The 17,876-nt window shown below is 44.6% G+C and overlaps 1 protein-coding gene across 4 annotated transcripts in view; it reads right to left on the bottom strand.

The window, feature by feature from the left end:
• The window catches only part of LOC112562326 (mucin-12-like), a 145,484-nt gene that overhangs the window by 16,566 nt on the left and 111,042 nt on the right, over window positions 1-17,876 (bottom strand). For 3 of the 4 annotated variants that reach the window (XM_025235536.1, XM_025235526.1, XM_025235553.1), the window contains 11 exons: window positions 10,662-10,706; window positions 9,927-10,031; window positions 9,103-9,345; window positions 8,841-8,945; window positions 8,158-8,348; window positions 5,538-6,173; window positions 4,629-4,770; window positions 2,584-2,698; window positions 2,071-2,146; window positions 897-1,005; window positions 584-697 (listed from right to left, as the gene is read on the bottom strand). In XM_025235536.1, the coding sequence (XP_025091321.1) occupies window positions 584-697; window positions 897-1,005; window positions 2,071-2,146; window positions 2,584-2,698; window positions 4,629-4,770; window positions 5,538-6,173; window positions 8,158-8,348; window positions 8,841-8,945; window positions 9,103-9,345; window positions 9,927-10,031; window positions 10,662-10,706 (1,881 nt within the window). The remainder of the gene's footprint in view (window positions 1-583; window positions 698-896; window positions 1,006-2,070; window positions 2,147-2,583; window positions 2,699-4,628; window positions 4,771-5,537; window positions 6,174-8,157; window positions 8,349-8,840; window positions 8,946-9,102; window positions 9,346-9,926; window positions 10,032-10,661; window positions 10,707-17,876) is intronic. The other variant, XM_025235546.1, reaches the window with a different exon arrangement.

Raw genomic sequence — 17,876 nt, 5'->3', positions numbered from 1 at the left:
TTAAACACGTGCTCTGCTTATTCACGCAACACGAATTTTTACTCCTAACGATGTAAATAACGGAAAATGCTTATAAATAATATTATGAACTGCACTTCCTATAAATAAGATTGTAAATTGTTCTTGTGGGAAATACTGAGAACTCAAAATGTTAATAGTATTGAACTCAAAAAGAAGATATTATTTACCAATTTATTACAAATATTCAAGATACACTGACTAGACAGAAACACTTGGAAAAAAAACCCACCACAAAAAAAAAAAAGAAAAAAAAAAAGAAGATATGGTACCCTACAAAGACTAGTCAGAATGTTACCCACTGAAAAACAAAACAATGGAAAGAAAGGATGCTAAGTGGAGGTATGACCAGTATCATGCCGATAACTAACACCCACAATCAACAGACTAACAGACCGCTAATGACACAACATTCACTTATACAATATTTCACGACCTCACATCTACTTACTTCTAGCCGATATACCTCGAGCAATGCTACTGATAGGTCAGTAATGCTTGATGATACAAAACAGTAATATATATATAAACAAATACTCATAGTAAAGTTACTGAAGGTACTCACTAATGAGCGGGAAGTCTGGGGGCAGGAGGCGGACATGAGCGAGGGGGATGCGCCCCGAGTCGCCATCATCGAACTCCACGTTGACTGAACTCGTCACGTGCGGGTTGGGGCTTGCTGTAGAACGAAATGTTTGTGTGAGTTTGTTATTAAAGATTCAGTTAACGTGCAAATTACTTTTAAAATGTCAAACAATGAGAGTAAAGCTGCCGTAGTCCCTTGCCGAGCCTTGAATGTCTACACGGGTAGGGGCTTCGCAAATAAACTTAATGAATAATTAAACGAAATGAATCATCGTCATCATCGCATCACTTACTCTTGGCCACGGTGCCAGGGTACAGGCAGCGGAACTGCTGGCTCCAGTATGCGCAGACTCGAGTTCCTTCTGGAACATACCGCTGGGAACTGGGCGGCACGACCTTGATCTGCAATACAGCCAGGGTCACAGAAAAACCTTTAAATCCCTTTCTTGTCCTTTAACCCTCGGTCTCAAGCCACAACATCAACGACAACCTAATCTTGGAATGTATTGCGAAAAGATTAACCAGACCCTACTGTCCCCTCCACCCAACACAAATTTTCCGCTTATGTCGTGTCAAGCTTTGTTAGTATACAGAAAATTGGGGACGTTGGGTGGTGGTGGTGGTTGTGGTGGGTAACGTATGTGAACTACAAATATGGAAAAGAAATATGTCGATGGATTTGAGAGCTTAAGTCTTCTTCCTCAGCCAGTCCCTCTGACCATTCGCACGAGGAAGCGATTTGTTGTTCCCTCCTCCTCCCCCAAGCTGCCAGTCCCCTGTCCGACAAGAATGGATAACTAAACCACCTTTCCCCACCACCCTACTTTCACACAGACATTAGAAGTACCCCATCCACCCCTCTCTCCTCTTTTTTTTTCTTTTTTGCAGTGTGCGCCTCACCGTGTATGATGCCGAAATAATTTCTTCTGCCCTATAAATAAAACAGTCGATGGAGGGCGATGGCGGCTGGCCTAATATCACACTGGCATGCAAGAGCAGCCCACGAGAGAGCAATTGAGATTCTACTTGGCAGTAATGATGGCTCTAGATGAAAGAGACAATGTCAGCCGCAGAAGAGAAATACTTTTGGGGCGATCCTATTATACACGCTGAAACTTTATAGCTTAAATCCCAGAACAGCCGCAGGCAGACTGCCAGACAGGAGAGACAACCGAGGGAAGCAAGGGGGAGTAAGGCTTCTTCTGCCCAAACCCGTCTTTTACAAGTGTTCCTGTGTGTCTGGACGTGAATCATGTTTGTGTAGAAAGGCCAGTGGGAGGACAAGAGGGAGGGAAGAAAGTCCACAAGACGTCTCGGTGATTGCGAGGGTTGTTACACTTGATTGTATGTTTTTACACCTGACTGTAAGCGAGGGTTTTTACAGCTGACTGTAAGCGAGGGTTTTTACAGCTGACTGTAAGCGAGGGTTTTTACAGCTGACTGTATGCGAAGCTTTCACCAACTTACCGCATCTCTCAGGATCTCCTCCCTGGAATAGATGTGAGGGCGGCTACCCCGCTGACCAGTGACCACGACCCCGTATCTGCAAGCAGACATGATGTAGGTTATCGCACCCTGTACGTAGGGGACATCACATGGACCGCTGCCCCGACCCTCCCCACGGTGTTTCTGGCCTCGAGAATGTAATCAGTATCTGTGGAGCCGAGGGCTTTTAACATCCCAGCTAGGTCTTACTAAGGCCTGTTGGTGGAGTGCGCATGTGCAATGGAGGATCTAGCTATTAACTATATACAACTTTTCGAGTGAAATCCACGTTTTGAACAGAAACTTACAGAATAACATCTGGGTTAAACAATAACTGTGAAATTTGCAGCTAGAATTCCATCACCGCGGGCAAACATAGCCTTGGAAATAGTCTGACTGGGGGGATTTCAGGGTTGAGCGCAAGACTAGGGGAAGGTGGGGGTGGACAGATGGGTCAGGTCACGTGAGAAGGAGCGGACAACTCCGGGGACTCACATGTCTGGCGGCTGGATGGCCTGCACGACGCCCTCGTAGAACAGCGCATCTCGGAACAGCAGCACGTGTTGGCCTTCCTTCAAGTCCTCCTGTCGGATGGCGCAGCCTGGGGGCTCTGCACACGACACACACACCGGCAGAGTAGCCAAAGTAAATATCGAGAAGTAAATCCACAGTTTTACATAGTCTACCTAAAGAGCGGTGGAACTGACTTTGAGGTATTGCACGGAAGAAGTCTGCAAATAGTTGATTATTAGCATGCCATGTTGAGCGTGTGCTAACTGGATAAGCAGAACATTCAGAATGATAAAGCTGAGTGGGTTAGAGACGTACACGCGCGCACACATACAGACACAAGGATAGAGCGCAGGACTGAAGACAAAAGACTAAAAAAAGAAAGATTTCCTGCATACCCGCAGATCAAAGAAAATTCCCGATTACATTGTCTCTATCTCTAGTCCACACCACGTTTCTCATCCACCACATGTCCCCCCTACCCCAGCCCAAGAAACAAGCTAACGGCTGAGGTCTACCCGAAACTTTCATTTCCTGTCTCGCGCCAGAGGAGAGGCAGCTGGTCTCCTGTCCGCGGGCAATGGCCACCGGTCCTGGAGGCCGGCACATCAAACACTGCCCCACCATCCTCTACAAAGGGTTGCCCACAAAACGGATCAAACTGATGGATTTATCGCTACGGGCATGTAATTTATTTTTTTCTGTTTAGAAAAGCGCAGGCGATACACCCTTCATGCAATAAACAACACTCTCTATCTCATTCACACCCACTGCCCGGCATGCACTAGTCTCCGAGACAAATTCACACCCGTTAAGTTTCGTAATGGTCATCTACTCAATAGTTTTATTGTTATTCAGCACTACAAACATTACAATCCTGTTCAACCTACCCCTATCCAGGCATCGTATGATGTTTCTTGAATAAGAGTATTGTTTATTGGTTTGATGTCATTGTTGTCAAGATTGTGTCTATTGGTGTTTCTATGCCATTCAAGTATTAAGACAATCTTTAAACTCAACCACTCCTTGAAATGTGCTGATGGCCTAATCAATAAAGTTCTTTCTTCTTCTTCATTCACACATAAACACACCAGAGAAGGTTTCATCTCGGTAGTCCAGCCAAGATGCATCCTTCCAACATTTTAATCCAATTTTTTAAGCCACGATCGGCACTAACCCCGTTTGAGAGGTTGCGGAGGTCATCTAATCAGCTGTGCACCTGTCTAGAAGACCGGTACAGATGTCCTGTCTGGTGTTGCAAGCATGCATCTAATCTGACACAACCTTTTTAACCCCTTCGTTCCTGCATAGCAACCGCGGCATGGTAAAATGGTGGCTTGTGCCGCTCAGATGCCATGTTTATACGGAGAATATTTTAAGTCAACATATCTGTCAGGTGAGCTGGAAGCACGAAGGAAGAAGGAGCAATTAACGCACACAAACATTAAGATGTCGCTCGGCATCCTCTCTCCTCCTCCTACACTCCCGTTAATCCTTTAATGTCAATGCACATCACTTCACCTCCGAGCTTGTGATCGCTAGCACATGTTCAGCAGATGGTGTTCTCTCTCTCCTCTGATTTCTCAACCAGTTTTTATTCTTTATCTTTTTTAAGTATATGTAGGATTTATCTTCATCCCTTGCTGGACAGAAAATTATCCGCTTGTTATACTTGTTTCCAACACCTGCAATGTCTGACGCACCAAGAATTTCATTGGTATTGTTATCACCAACCTGCCTAATGTCTTCTCTCGTCACTGTGGCAAATTCCGAAACAAATAAATACAATTAGTTAATTGACTAGTCCGCCTGCTCGTCTTTCTCTGCAGATTTATGACACTCTCCATCCGTGTTGTTTGTTCCCTGATTCCTGTTTCTGTCTTCTATGTTTATCTTTTATTACCCGTCTTCCTTTGTCTTGTCAATGTATTCCACTTGTCCCGAGAACATGCTCCTTCGTGGACATGATTATGAAATAGATAAACCAAAGGTTTATTACTATTGTAAGCGAGCTGAGCGTGTCGACTCACCTGGGGTCACGGGGCGATCTCGTAGATTAATCAATGGCACGTTGTCCCCCTCGCTGGACGAGTCGGAATCTGCCTCCACCTTCTTGGCCACCTGGGCAGGCCTGGCGATGCTCTCGGTTTTGTCTTTGATCTTTTTCTTCTGCTGGAGACAAGAATACTGTCAGTAAGTACATGGTTATCTTATTCAGAGGTTTTACAAGGACTGACTGTCAGGCTCATGCAAATGCTGCCGACTGTTGTGTGTGATGCTATGTATTGCTGACTGTTGTGTAGGCCATCCAGTTAGCGCCTGGCCGCATTCTTGTTCGCCTGAAAATGTTGACATACGGACAGCAAACACACTCCCCCTCCCTTCTTCAAAGTAGCGAAAGTCAAAATCTTCATGTCTGACACGCACGGGCATACACGTGCACAGAACACACTATCTTAACAAAAGAAAGAACCCCGAGGAACATTTCAGATGTAGAGAGCAGACGATCCGATAACGCCGAAACAAGCCTCGTAAAACACACTAAAAAACGCTTTTGATCTTCATCCTGACAACAGACAAAATTCCAAAAACTGATTCGAGTAGGACTTGAAAAAAAATTCTTTTGCAGGAAAAGACTGTCAGCAGCAAGAGTATGTAGCACGGCAACGACAGTTACATTGTGCATACAGCAACAGAGCCAACAGATCTTTATCACTTTGGATGTACAGCACAAACTCTTCTCATTGGAGGAAAAAGAAAGAAAAATAATTATCGTCCCAAAGTAATTGGTGGAGGGCTTGAGAGGTGGGATGCAGAACTGCTGGGGCGGAGGTTAAGAATGGACAAGGGAGGAAAGTTCCTTTCAAAAACCAAAAAAAAAAAAAAAAAATGAAAAAAAAACCAAACAAAACAAAACAAAGCAAAACAAAAAATCTCACCCTCTCGTCGGCAGCAGGAGAAGGCGAGGGGGCCGCCGGCTTCTTGCACAGGCTCTTGCTGTACTTGCGCTTGACGCGCTGCGTGAGCTCGTGAAGACTGCGTGCCTTCTGCACTTTGGCCAGGTCACGGTCTCTCTTCTCGTCCTTCACCTTCTCCCGCGTCACCACCGGGCTAACAGTCGTAGTAGCAGCAGCACCACCACTACCACCACCACCACCAGCAGCAGCAGTAGTAACCTTGGCGACGGTACCGACCTCTTTCTCCTTGTCCTGGTCCTTGTCTTGGGCCTCCTCCTTGTCCTTGCCACTCCCCTCGCTGGGAGGTCGCGCGCGAGCCTGGTCCGAGCCTCCGCTGGAGGTCCTCCGCGCCTTGTTGTTGGCCGGCGGGCGACCGCGTGCGGTCCCTCCCGTGCGGCTGCTGACACTACTAGACCTGTTGTCCCGGGCGGCTGGCAACTTGCCGGCGCTGACTGCGTCTCTGGCCGGAGGCTGCAGGTTCGGGGACGGGAGCGGGCTGGTGTCGCTCAGGAAAATGCGCTCGCTGCGGCGAAGAGACCACTCATCTAGCAAGAGCGGCGCCAAAGAGTGCTGGCCCGTGGCCTGGCCGGAAGAGGCGGCCGAGGAAGCCGAAGACGGCTGCACAGGAGTGGACAGACAAGAAAACCACACGTAGACACACACACGCACACAATAGGCACCTCAGGCAAAAATCCCCCACAAGCATGGAAAGATCTTCCCCGGAGAAAATTAAGCAACATAAAAAAATAATAATGATGATGATGAGAATTAGTCTGGCACGAACATCTAGCTACCATTCCAATTACAGAAGATAAATTAAAAAAAGTTTTAAAGAAAGCATAAAACAAAAAGTGAAACAAACCCAGCAAACTGTCGGTCTTTAGCATCCTAGCAAAATAAAATGTTTGTTTTTGTGTTAACATTATGATAAGAGGAAGCGCACCTTGTGGTCGTCACCAGCAAATAAAATGTCCGTATGTGTGAGTAAGAGCGAGAGACTAGCAAATTAAAATGGAAGCTGTGCTCTTCGGGTTAGTGTGGAAAGCCTGTTAATGTCCACAGACAGACGCCGCAAAAGGAAGACAACTTCCCGCCCTTCTTCCCCCAACCACCCACTTCATCTTTGACCTTCATATACTTGATCCTCCAAAATATTTTTTTTTTTCAAACTAAGCTTTCCTGATAGATGGTATCATCCAAAATGCCCGATTACAATCCTCTTCTACCAGTTATTCAAATCACAAACTCTGAAAGCCGACCAACCACTCGCGACCTCAAGTTCATTTTACGGAGTTGGGACTAATCAGCTGCCTATTCATCTCATGTTCTTTGTTTCGATACTTCAGACTTCTCTCTATAAATGTACCCGACATAGTGGCACGTTAAAATCAGCTTTAATACAATTAATACAATTAAAAACAAAACAAAATGGTTTAAAACTTTTAAAGATGCCGCACATCTCAACGACCAGGACGCCTGAAAAGTGTTTTCGGTGCTTTGCTAACAACTGTCCCAGTTTAGGTTACAACAAAAACATAATTTGAAATAATAAAAACAATAATGACTAACAATCTGTAATGTAAAGGTAAGTCAGTTGTTTGGAAGACTGGACAGCGGTGTATCCCGCAACATTCTGTTGTACTCATAAAGAGAAACCTGCACCACCCCCGCCCCACCCCAACATCTTAACCGGTCAAACTTTAACTGACAAATATCGGGAAAAAAAGGAAAGGAAAAAACAATAACAAAAATAAAAATACAAAAGAGAAAGCTTGACATGCCACCATGTCCATCAAGCCAACACATCCATGCCAATAGTCGACAACATTGTTAGATTACTGAAGCAATATTCATACAGAAGCCAGTGATGTCAACGACAAGACCACATGCTTGATGAAACGCCATTGTTATCAAAGGAGTCATCTTCGATGTTTCTTCGTCTATTCCACTTTCTCCTACCCCTCCTCATATCTCATGAGATAATCGTGAGCTCATGGTTGTAGTGCATGTCAAGGTTGGGCCATGAACTCAAGGCGAAACAACCCTGACCTTTGCTGGGAGGATGACTGACGAGGAGGAGGAGTAGGTGAGAAAGTGTGGTAAGGGAGGGGAGAGAAGAGATGATACTGAACACTAAAAAAAGTGAGTTGGAATGGCGGATTATATAGTTTCAAACATAGCTTTTATTTATCTTTACTTTCAAAGTGCTAAAATTCGTGTACCCAGGAAAAGACTACTGCTAACAGTAATTAAATAAATAAATCCATCATAAACACGGACTTTTAACAAGTCAGCCATGAACAAAGTGTAGGCGCCGCACAGTGCCTTAGGTTCCGTCTTAAGTTGGTGATAAAAATAAATCTGCTTTCAGTATAGTAGTAGTAAACAAAATATTCTTTCCCCCTTCCCTCACCCCCCCCCAACTTTTTCAAAAGTAAAACCCATACGTTGCTTCAGTTATAAGATTGTGATTTAAGTTTGAAATTCTTGAATTTTAAAAGAAATGGGAGAAACTTAAATTTCATGAAAAATGACCATAAAGGTTCGGGAGGCAGGTGGAGAGAACCCTGCCAGAAAAGAAAGAGAGAAGTCTGGTACCAACCTTGCTTGCAGTCGTGCCGAAGCTGACACAAGTGGTCGTAGCGGAGAAGGCGACCGTGGTGGTGGAGGTGGTGGTGGTCGCTGCCGTCACTGCGGTGGCGGTGGCCGTCTCCTCGGCCTTGGCCACCCAGGTCTTGCCCTGAGCCACGTCCGACAACTGCAGCAGGCCGGTCTGACGGGCCCAGATGGTTTCTGGGATCAGACAGATGACGTGTGCAAACAACATTACACGAGGTGTGTAAACAACATTACACACGGTGTGTAAATATCTCGTGTATGAGCAGCATTACACGTAAACAACATTCTATATACATATACACAACATTAAACCTCCGCATGTTAAATTCCGTGTGTTTAAACTGCATTACAATGCTTGTGCGAAAAACATTACCCGTCACGTGTCACAAGGATTACACAAGCTGAGTTGCTATGGCACAGAAAAAAAATTAATGCATTTGCTAACCAAGAGCAAAACACCGTGCAATTCACGGTCGGGCTATCGAAGAAAATATTTTTTAATGCACAGAATTATTCAATGAGTCATCATGGCAGCTTGACTGGCGAAGGTAGCTGATATAACAATATCGTGGAAAAGGAGAAAGAAAGAAGGAAAAGCGACAAATATATAATGGTTAGAACCCCACCCTGTCATATTTATATAATGGGACTTCAAAGACCACTTACCTGTAACCCCTGTTGTTTTGTTGGGGTCACATTTTCGAGGTCGTCCTGGCTTTCTCTTCTTGACGCAGGGACCGTTGGCTGTGTCACTGTTGTCAGTGTCGGATTCTGCAAAATCAAAAACCAAAAGCATGAAAGAGCAATGCTACAATAAACATTTCCTTACATATTTATTTTTTTATATCTTAAAGTCGGGGTGAGGGGCGGGGGGAGAGAAAACAAAGCAACGACAAGAAGACTGAGAAGGATTCAGCATGCAGGTTACCTCGTCGTTTACTGAGGGAGGGCGCGAGGGATGACCCTCCCCACAGACACGAGTCCTCGCCGGGCTCGGTGCGCCGCTTGTGGATGGACGAGGACAGCGATGAGCTGCCCCACAGGTAGGTCTCCTCGCTCTTTGCTTTGGTGGCCTGGAATGAGGCGGACAATGCCGAGCTGGCGAACTTGGCCAAAATGCCCAGGCCAGTCTCTGAGGTCATCGTGCCGAGAGAAGACAGACCTGGCATGGCTGAAACACCATTACAACAATGCAAATCTCGAGCATCTTCTGGTTTTGGGTGGTTTACAGTTGTTGTGAAGGAGGAAGAGTGATTTATATCTCTAGTTACTTCTGCATTTAGATTAAAGTATTGTCTTCACAAAAACCCATTTCTCAACAATTCAAAAAAAAAAAAAAAAAAAAAAAGGTAAAGAACGCGGAGACAAAAGTGTACAATGTCCACGTCATACTTGACTTTCCACATATGTACAGCCTACACTTACTCGTCCATAAAACTTTCTATGCACCATTAAATTCAACCTCAACGTTTAAAAGAGAAGCAAAGACTGAGAGAGTGAAAGGGTGAGATTGAGAGAGAAAGAAAACGGGGCAACAGATCCCACAAAAAGAGGGGAAGAGAGACAAGAACAGAAAGATGAACAGATACAACGACACGAACAGAAACAGATCCACCGTCGAGCGGGCAAGACAGGCAGGAGCACAAAAAACGATAAAAACACAGAACTGGAAAGAAAAAAAAAACCCCCACGCACACACACACACACATACACACACATACACACACACGCACACACAGACGAGGACCATACCGGACGTGGCTGTAGCGGTTATCTCAGCTGTGCGATATTTCAGTTTCTTCTTTTCGGCCGACTGCGCTAAGGAGTTTTCCAGGTTTGTAAATAAGTTGCCAGTGTCTGAAAATGCCATTGCACACGCTGTAACACTAGGAGTGGCATTACAGGAAGCCGTAACTAACGTTCACTGACACAAAGGCCGCTAACTCTGAGCACTCAATCTCAGACTGACACGACAGTCCAGGTTGTTCAACGTGATTTACCTAGCATCCATATTCAAGGACCACATGTCACAGAGGCAAAAAAAAAAAAAAAAAAAAAAAAAATTATTTGCGCATTTTCCATACTTTTCAATCAACCCTCAATCATTTGAAATGATTGTGTCTCGAGTGAAGGTGGGGATGGGGTAGGATGTAGGAGAGGGAGGACTGCAGAGTCAAAGGTCAGTGCCTTTTCTGTCACCATGTACCATATATCTCATCTAAATCGCTGAATATTTTGGAAGGAGGTAGTGGAGGGTGGACGAGGAGGTTTCTTGCTTCGTATTGCTAAGTCGTCAGTTTGAAAATACAGAATTGGTCGTTGTTTACATACCTGCTCACGACTAACTAAAAGTCCCTTTATTGAATACTTCCCATGAATAATAGACCCATACATTTAAAAGTAAACACGAAATAATACCCCCTCCACACACACACACCATTCTGCTCCTAATATTTGTCCTAAAGATACAGAAGGCTGGAGACTTACCGTGCCGGTGTGCGTCCTTCTTCTTGAAGATGTCTTTGGAAGATTCTATTTAAAAAAAAAAAAATAAAGAAAATAACTTCAGGTAAAAAAGGGAACGGAAGTCTGTAAATGCACAAATAACCAACCAACCCTCAGCCAAACAAATCCAGGAAGAGTTCGTTAACACAAGGCTGGTTATCATGAGATTCGTGAACAATGTTAAAAAGTAACCCGAGTCGCAATGCAGCATCGTGGAATAATTTACAATCTCTGATAGCAATACTGCATGTGAACTTGGAATTAAACGGCATATTCGCTCCACATCTCATTATATGGCAAGTTTACTGCACTTCATTTCACGGCAAATTTATTATTCATTACACAAATTTACTTCAACGCAACTCATCACATGTGAAGAGGACATCTTTGAACTCGACGATGGACGACAGTATTGGACAAAATAAAAATGATTTCTGTCTTCGTAAAAAACTTTTCATGATGAGATAATAATACTAACAACAATAATAAAACATTTATGATTTTGTTCATTACAAGGAGCGAAGGGATGCAGAAATTATGAGTGATTGTGTGTAGCGGATGTCCACCAAACTGCCTGTAGCCCTGTAATGTCCGGTGATCAGAGTTCGACTCCATGAAGCGACTTCTCATATTTCCTGACTGACACCGCAGCCTGTGTGGGCGCCAGACACCGGCTCACAGTCTGTAGTCGCTGAAAACATCCCCTGGACTCCCCAGGACTCCCCCGGCCTCCCATCTTGCTCCCAAACAACAGAAGCTCTAAAACAGTCTTGTCCGCCATGTCATAACCGCGCCTATTGTTAGACAGCGGCGCCGCTGTCATGGCAACGGATTCACGCGCTGCTAAAACTCGACTTTGGTTGCTTTTGCATTTTTTTTTTTTTTACTTGTCTTTCTTTTTATTACAATAGAAACGAAATTGTGCAGACTGACATGTAATAATAATAACCGGGAGGGCTTTGTCCTGTCCTCATTCATAAAGTTACGACGGACTTTTGGTCGAGACAGAAAAAGGGACAGAAAGAGAGAGAGAGAAAAAAAACCCAAGCGATTATTATGTAAAGCCGTCTTTTATGTGAAGCTACATAATTTGGGAGGGAGCGATGAGAAACAAAGAAACAAACAATGAAAGAGGAAATAAGTGATGAGAGAGAGAAGAAAGTGGAGATAGACTGACAGAGACACTAGTCACACAAACGAAAAGAAGAGGTGTAAGGTGAGGGAGAGAGGGGAGATGGGGAAGAGAGTGTGGGGGAGAGAGGAAAGAGCAAAACAACAACAACGACGACAACGACATAACGGAAGATGCTGGTGTTTATCCGGGACCCAAGTGTGTGCGGATTATGTCAGCTTCACTGTGATAAGACGTTGTACGCATGCCTCGACACTGACCCCTTAAAGTTCCCTTTCACACTGAAGAACAGTTAGGGGCGATCATGGATGTTGATACCTATTCTCAGACCACCACAAGCAAGCAAGAGAATGGTCCTAACTTGTACAGGCGCTGGGCATTCATTTTATTACCTGTGAGCTTGGCAGATGAATGGGCAACGTGGCTGGATAGCCGACAGAAGTTAATGCTGCTCGTTTATTCACCTTTTTTCTTATTATTATCATCCACAGCAATGCGAGGGTCAACAAGGAACCACTCGGATCAAAGCTAACTTTCCTGAACTAGGGATAAGGAGCTGCCAGCTTCTCTCGTAAAACTGTTTTTCTTTGTGGCAGGGTTGCGAGGCTCAATGAACTTTAAAGACTTGTCTGCCCGAAACCAAACTTCGCATTTAATACATTAAATTCTCACACAATGATGGCCTTTGCCATCTGTGCTCCAATCTACGACCGAGTCGTAAAAAGTTACAACGGATCAAATTCTGAGGCACGTGAGAGGCCGTGTTTGTAACCACCATCACAACTCCGCCATTATGAACCGTTAAAAATATTATCCGGCTTTTTTATTTAAAAAAATAAACTACTTTAAAACACTCCAGCGTTGTGAGGTCTGCACGAGCAACCCATGCACGTGCAGTGTGCGTGCGCTGCACGCGGCCAACAGGGGTGGGGCTGGAGGGGAGCACGGTGCTCGGCCTGGTGTTTACGTCAGTGATAAGATGTCATCGTGGACGGACCGCGAGCTTACACGTCACACAGCGCTCGCGCTCTGTCCAAACACAACTCTTAACTCATTCCTCTCCTACCAGACACTAGGGGATTGGGGTGTGTGGGTGTGTGTGTGGGTGAGGGGGGTATGTTGGGCGACGGCGCCGGGTCACGCACACGGAGTGCGGGTCGCAGAGTTCCGCTCGCGACAGGAACGACAGGAGCGTTCACGCGGCGTTTTTTCCCCCGTCCTCGTCACAGACTGCATCCCATCTAGACTCTGGTCGTCGATGAACATGCCAAGAACTTTAAAAAACAGATTCATAACCCTGAAACGACCGGCTCCGACAGAAAAGACAAAAAGGCAATGTGCCCGCCCACCCCACAAAAACAAAACAAAACAAAAACAAATAAAAAAAAAGAAGAAAAACCAGGGTGACCTAGGTCTGTAAGAAAAGGAAATGAAGGTAGCGATGTTGAGAAATGATCAGATTTGGAGTGGATGTGGGAGGGGTGATTAAAGTTTGTGGCGAGAGTGATAGAAAGCCATAAAAGGTGGAAAGTAGACGTGCGAGAGTAACAAATCCTCGCCAAAAACGTGTACCGACATTCTATAAATAATACTCTCTCAGAGCGGTAAAAAAAAAATGCCATGTCGTCCAGTTGTCCAAAGCAAACACGGTGGCAGCGATGTGGACGGCACTCTGCCACATGCGGAAAAACAAAACAAAAACAAACCCAGCAGACACCACGACTGACAACAGGAGGAGCACAGGAGGGCGGGCTGCTCGTGACGTCACCGTCAACACCATGCTAAGTCCAATCTGTCTTACGTGATGTCGTAGGTCATACCCACTTCCCCCATCCTTTCCCTCACCCCTCTTACTCAGCTGTTTACCCCTCCCCCACCCAGCATCCTTTGCCACTCGACACTTATGGGCGTGGCTTCATGGGTGCCATTAAGTGGCAGGTGGACGGAGAGGAGGGACGCGGTGAGCAGAGAGGAGATGGGGTAGGGGGAGTGAGGAACGATACAGGGAGGGTTCCCCCACCCCTTGTGTTTCTTGCGCAAAGTAAGAGCTGACGACAGCAGCAACACGCTGCTCGCTCGCGCGTCCACGGGCCAATGGTAAGTCGCGCCCACACGAGCACCGAGGAACGTATGGCCGCACCGTCAGGGATTGACAGCTAATTTGCATATCGCGGGCGGAGCCACGCCTGTACCTGAGGGAGGGAGGGATGGCTACGTGCACTTTAACGTTCCGACAGAGAAACATTTATAACAGGTTTTTTTCCTCTTTCAAGGTGTTCACCCTCAGGCTCAGGCTGTCGCCCCGGCAACCGCTAACACGCTGCAGAACGGGTGGCCACCAAGTAAAACTCTCTCTCGAGAGAGACCCTTGAAAGTCGTGGAGTCCCTAGGGACCTGTAATTACACGGGTTCTTTGACAAGACATGGCCCCGATGTCAGCACCCGTGGTCAGAAGCCTGATAACGGTAAGGTTATTGGCAAACTGCAAGGCAGGAGTCGCTGCAAGGTCCCCAACCCCTGTCATCAACATCCCCCAACACACACACCATTCTGCAGTGTCCTCTAAACACACTCAGTGTTTACAGCAGAGAACGGACAGCAACACTTTTCCACAAGACATCAACAATCAAACTTCAGTGTCTAAGCCTACACACGCGCGTGAGAGAGAGACTTTACATCGAACTTAATTAACGAGAGTCTTAAGCTCCAACGTAAGGCCTCCGACCGTTATACAACCATTACCCAACACTTTTAGCACAATCTTAAGCACTGTGGCACTTGTGACTGTTGGTATCTTTGTTTGCATGTATTATCCGTGTGCCCTAACCTTCAATGTATAGTAAATATACATTCCCACAGAGCGCGTGATCTGAGCGTTTTCATTTAGTAGGAGAAAAAAACAAACAAACGCAAAACACAATTTTTGTGAGTTCTTACAGCACGCATTTGGATTAAATACTTTTGTCGCAAATCATAATTATTAGAACAATCTATTAAGAAGTTTCCTCATCTTCAATGTTTGCACAGAATGGACACGAATTTGTTTGATCACTGTACAACGTCTTTGCATGTAAATCATGTACAGTAAACAAAATAGTTGGAAACTTATTTCTAGCATTTTGTGGCTGCGACTGGGACTTGAGCGAACAGTATCTTAACAAGCGATCACCGCCATTCACCTTCTGTACCATCCTGCTTGTAACAATTCACCATTCTTATGCCAATAAATTTTATCAGAAGACTTAATAATACTGTATTCACCATTTTGTTATCGTTATCCACACATCAGTTTTTAGCCGCCCAGGACGATAAAAAAAAAGCTGGGAAAGGATTTGCTTCTCTCTGATCATTTCCTCATTTCTTCTTACAGTAGGAGTATCCCTCTGTCGCTTCAGTTTGCTCTTCTCTCGCCACCTCCCTTTTTCACATTTAAAAAAAATTTTTTTTTTTTTTTTTACCGTTTGTGCCATTTTGAAGACGAGAATGTTGCGGTTTCAAGACCGCGTGGCTTGCAAGGCAGCAGAGACAGACCGCATTTCTCATTGGTTAACTGTACGGTTGCCGAGTAACACGACAGAGGATCCCTAGCAGAATTTATTTATAGCGCTGACCTCGACCTTTGTGCAGACTTAACCTACTTAACTAAGCAGGACGGTAGGCTCGCTCATGCAACAGGAGTTTAAAGGACAACACGAGTTCAACATCTTTTCTTTATGATCGGATTAAGTTCATTATAAAATAATAATTCTCACAGTAACTGTTCATAATTATTCTTAATTTCAAAGATACAAGCCTTCACACATCAACATTCACACCTGCCGATAGGAAACCAGGCGAAAATTACTTTTCTATACTGAAGAGTTCTGACACTCGCCAGTAGTGTTTGTAACAGTGAGTGTGGCTCATTCAGCAAAGTCCATGTCTTCGAGACTAAAGTAAAAACATCGGTCAGGTTGTCGTGTTCAACAAACGATTTTTTGCTTGTTTGATGAGGGTAACAATATGTGCGGCTGACTTCAAGAATGAAGCTGACCAATCCAATGAGGGTGCTGTGCCATCTTTAGGCTTGCTGAACGTCTTCCTCGGAAATCGGGGTGTCCAATCAGTCACATAAACACTTTCCTCAATTTGTCTTTGATCATCTCTTTTTGCCAAGTGCTGCCCACCCAAGACGTTTCCAAAATAATTTCCCCTTTTTAAAGCTACTTGCGAGATTGAGCAAAATTTATTGCTATTATTTTCTTTTAGAAAAATGAAAGCATCACGCTGCCTATAAATGTCGGAGGAGAATCCTTAAGATATTCTGACCAAGTATAATCACAATGAAATCCTTATAAAAGCCAGCTGCAATCATAATCCCAAATGGAAGATGTCGATGTCATGGCGATGTGTGCCGAATACTACACCAAAAGTAGATCTTTACTGGACACTGACAGTAAAGGGAAAGGTGGCCGACCAAAAAGAAACATGGCGAAGGTCAGTCGAGAAATAGAAACAACTCAAGGAGTAAAAACTGACAAGGACCGATAAATATTGTGCCGACAGACCAAAATGGAGGACGCCTTATGTACTAAGGTACAAAAATGACTATGTAGTTAATCAGCAATTAATGGGTGGTTCCAAAAAAAAAAAAAAAAGAAAAAAAAAAACAGAACAAAAACAAAACAAAAACAAAAAAGATTGTATCTAAAAATACAACATCTTTACTACAGCATTAAAAAGATATTGTGCTGTTTTCGAAAGGTTTGTATTTACAAATTCGGAGGATTCGACTAGGCCACACGGATTTTTTTAAATGTTCAAAAGACAAAAGAAAAAAAAAATGGTCGAGAAAAACGATTAACCTTTTCCAAGCACCAGCATTTGGTTGTAAAAATGTTTCTGCAGGACAAGATGTGCAGCCTCCGTGGCCAATATTATGGATAAGCAGCGAGTCAAAGGCGTTCAGTTTACGATGTAATGGCGGCGGATGTGGAATGCCGACCGTTTTATATACCCACACTACAGTGCGATTCCTTAAAAATGTCTTATGTCTATACCCTCAACCAATTATCTATTTCAATTATTCGTTCTTTCACACGCAAGCACGCGCGCGCACGCACAGAGGTTTCGCATGTGGAAAGAGTTGACAACCATGTTTTCGAGAACGACAGAATGCTGAAATCCTGGGTATGTGACTGTTTTCTCACTCTGCTTTTCCCCCTATGTTTACTCTCTCCTTATAATCATGTAGAGGACAGGATAGCACCCTCCTCCGTTACCTGTTTCTTTATTCCAGGGACATTCAAGAAAATGCAAAAAAAAAAAAAAAAAAAAAAAAAAGTAGGGAGGCGGGGGGTGAGGTTACACACAAAACCAGCGGTTTACTTTGCTGGAGAAAGAGAGGATGCTCCCACGTGCAGTCTGGAAGATGCCACGGGCAAAACAACAAGCGGATGCACGGGACACAGCACCCCGGGGCGCTGAACTTTGCGCAGGGACTCTTTCTTTCGGTCTGCGCGTTAGGTGACAACAGCCAGAGGGCGGAGGCCACTCGCTTCTCGTCTGCAGTTTTGTTTTAGTCATTTTAGTGTGTTGTGGACCGAGTCCGAGTCGCGCCTTGAACACAACGGGGGACCTCATGTAATGTTACAGCTCATTACCACTGTCGTCCGCCTTCACTTAGTTCTATTCAAATCGCCGATTCAGGTGATGGTGAGTCAGGCCAAAAATCCTCAGGGCTGAGGCCTATCGGCTGATTACAAGTATGGGGAATAATGGAGAATAATGGCTATAACTGGGGCCAAATCCTTCTCTTGTGTGGGAAGTGCTAAATTGACTTTTAGCAGTGTGTACAAAAGAAATGAACTAAGTCCTCAGCATCTAGAGGCCGGCCTTCCAAACAATCGTTAGGCGAACATTTTAAGCAAAATAAATCAAGAACTTGTATAAAAAATAAATAAATAAATAAATAAATAAAAATACAATTTACTAAGATCAGCTAATTCACTTCCTGATATTTTATGTTGATTTAAAAAAACAAACTACCAGAAGTACTACAGTTTGTTTACATGTCACCATTTTGG

The sequence above is a fragment of the Pomacea canaliculata genome, linkage group LG1 (genome assembly GCF_003073045.1).
Source record: "Pomacea canaliculata isolate SZHN2017 linkage group LG1, ASM307304v1, whole genome shotgun sequence".
NCBI classification, from domain to species: Eukaryota; Metazoa; Mollusca; class Gastropoda; order Architaenioglossa; family Ampullariidae; genus Pomacea; species Pomacea canaliculata.
This window is presented reverse-complemented; position numbering and strand designations above follow the sequence as displayed.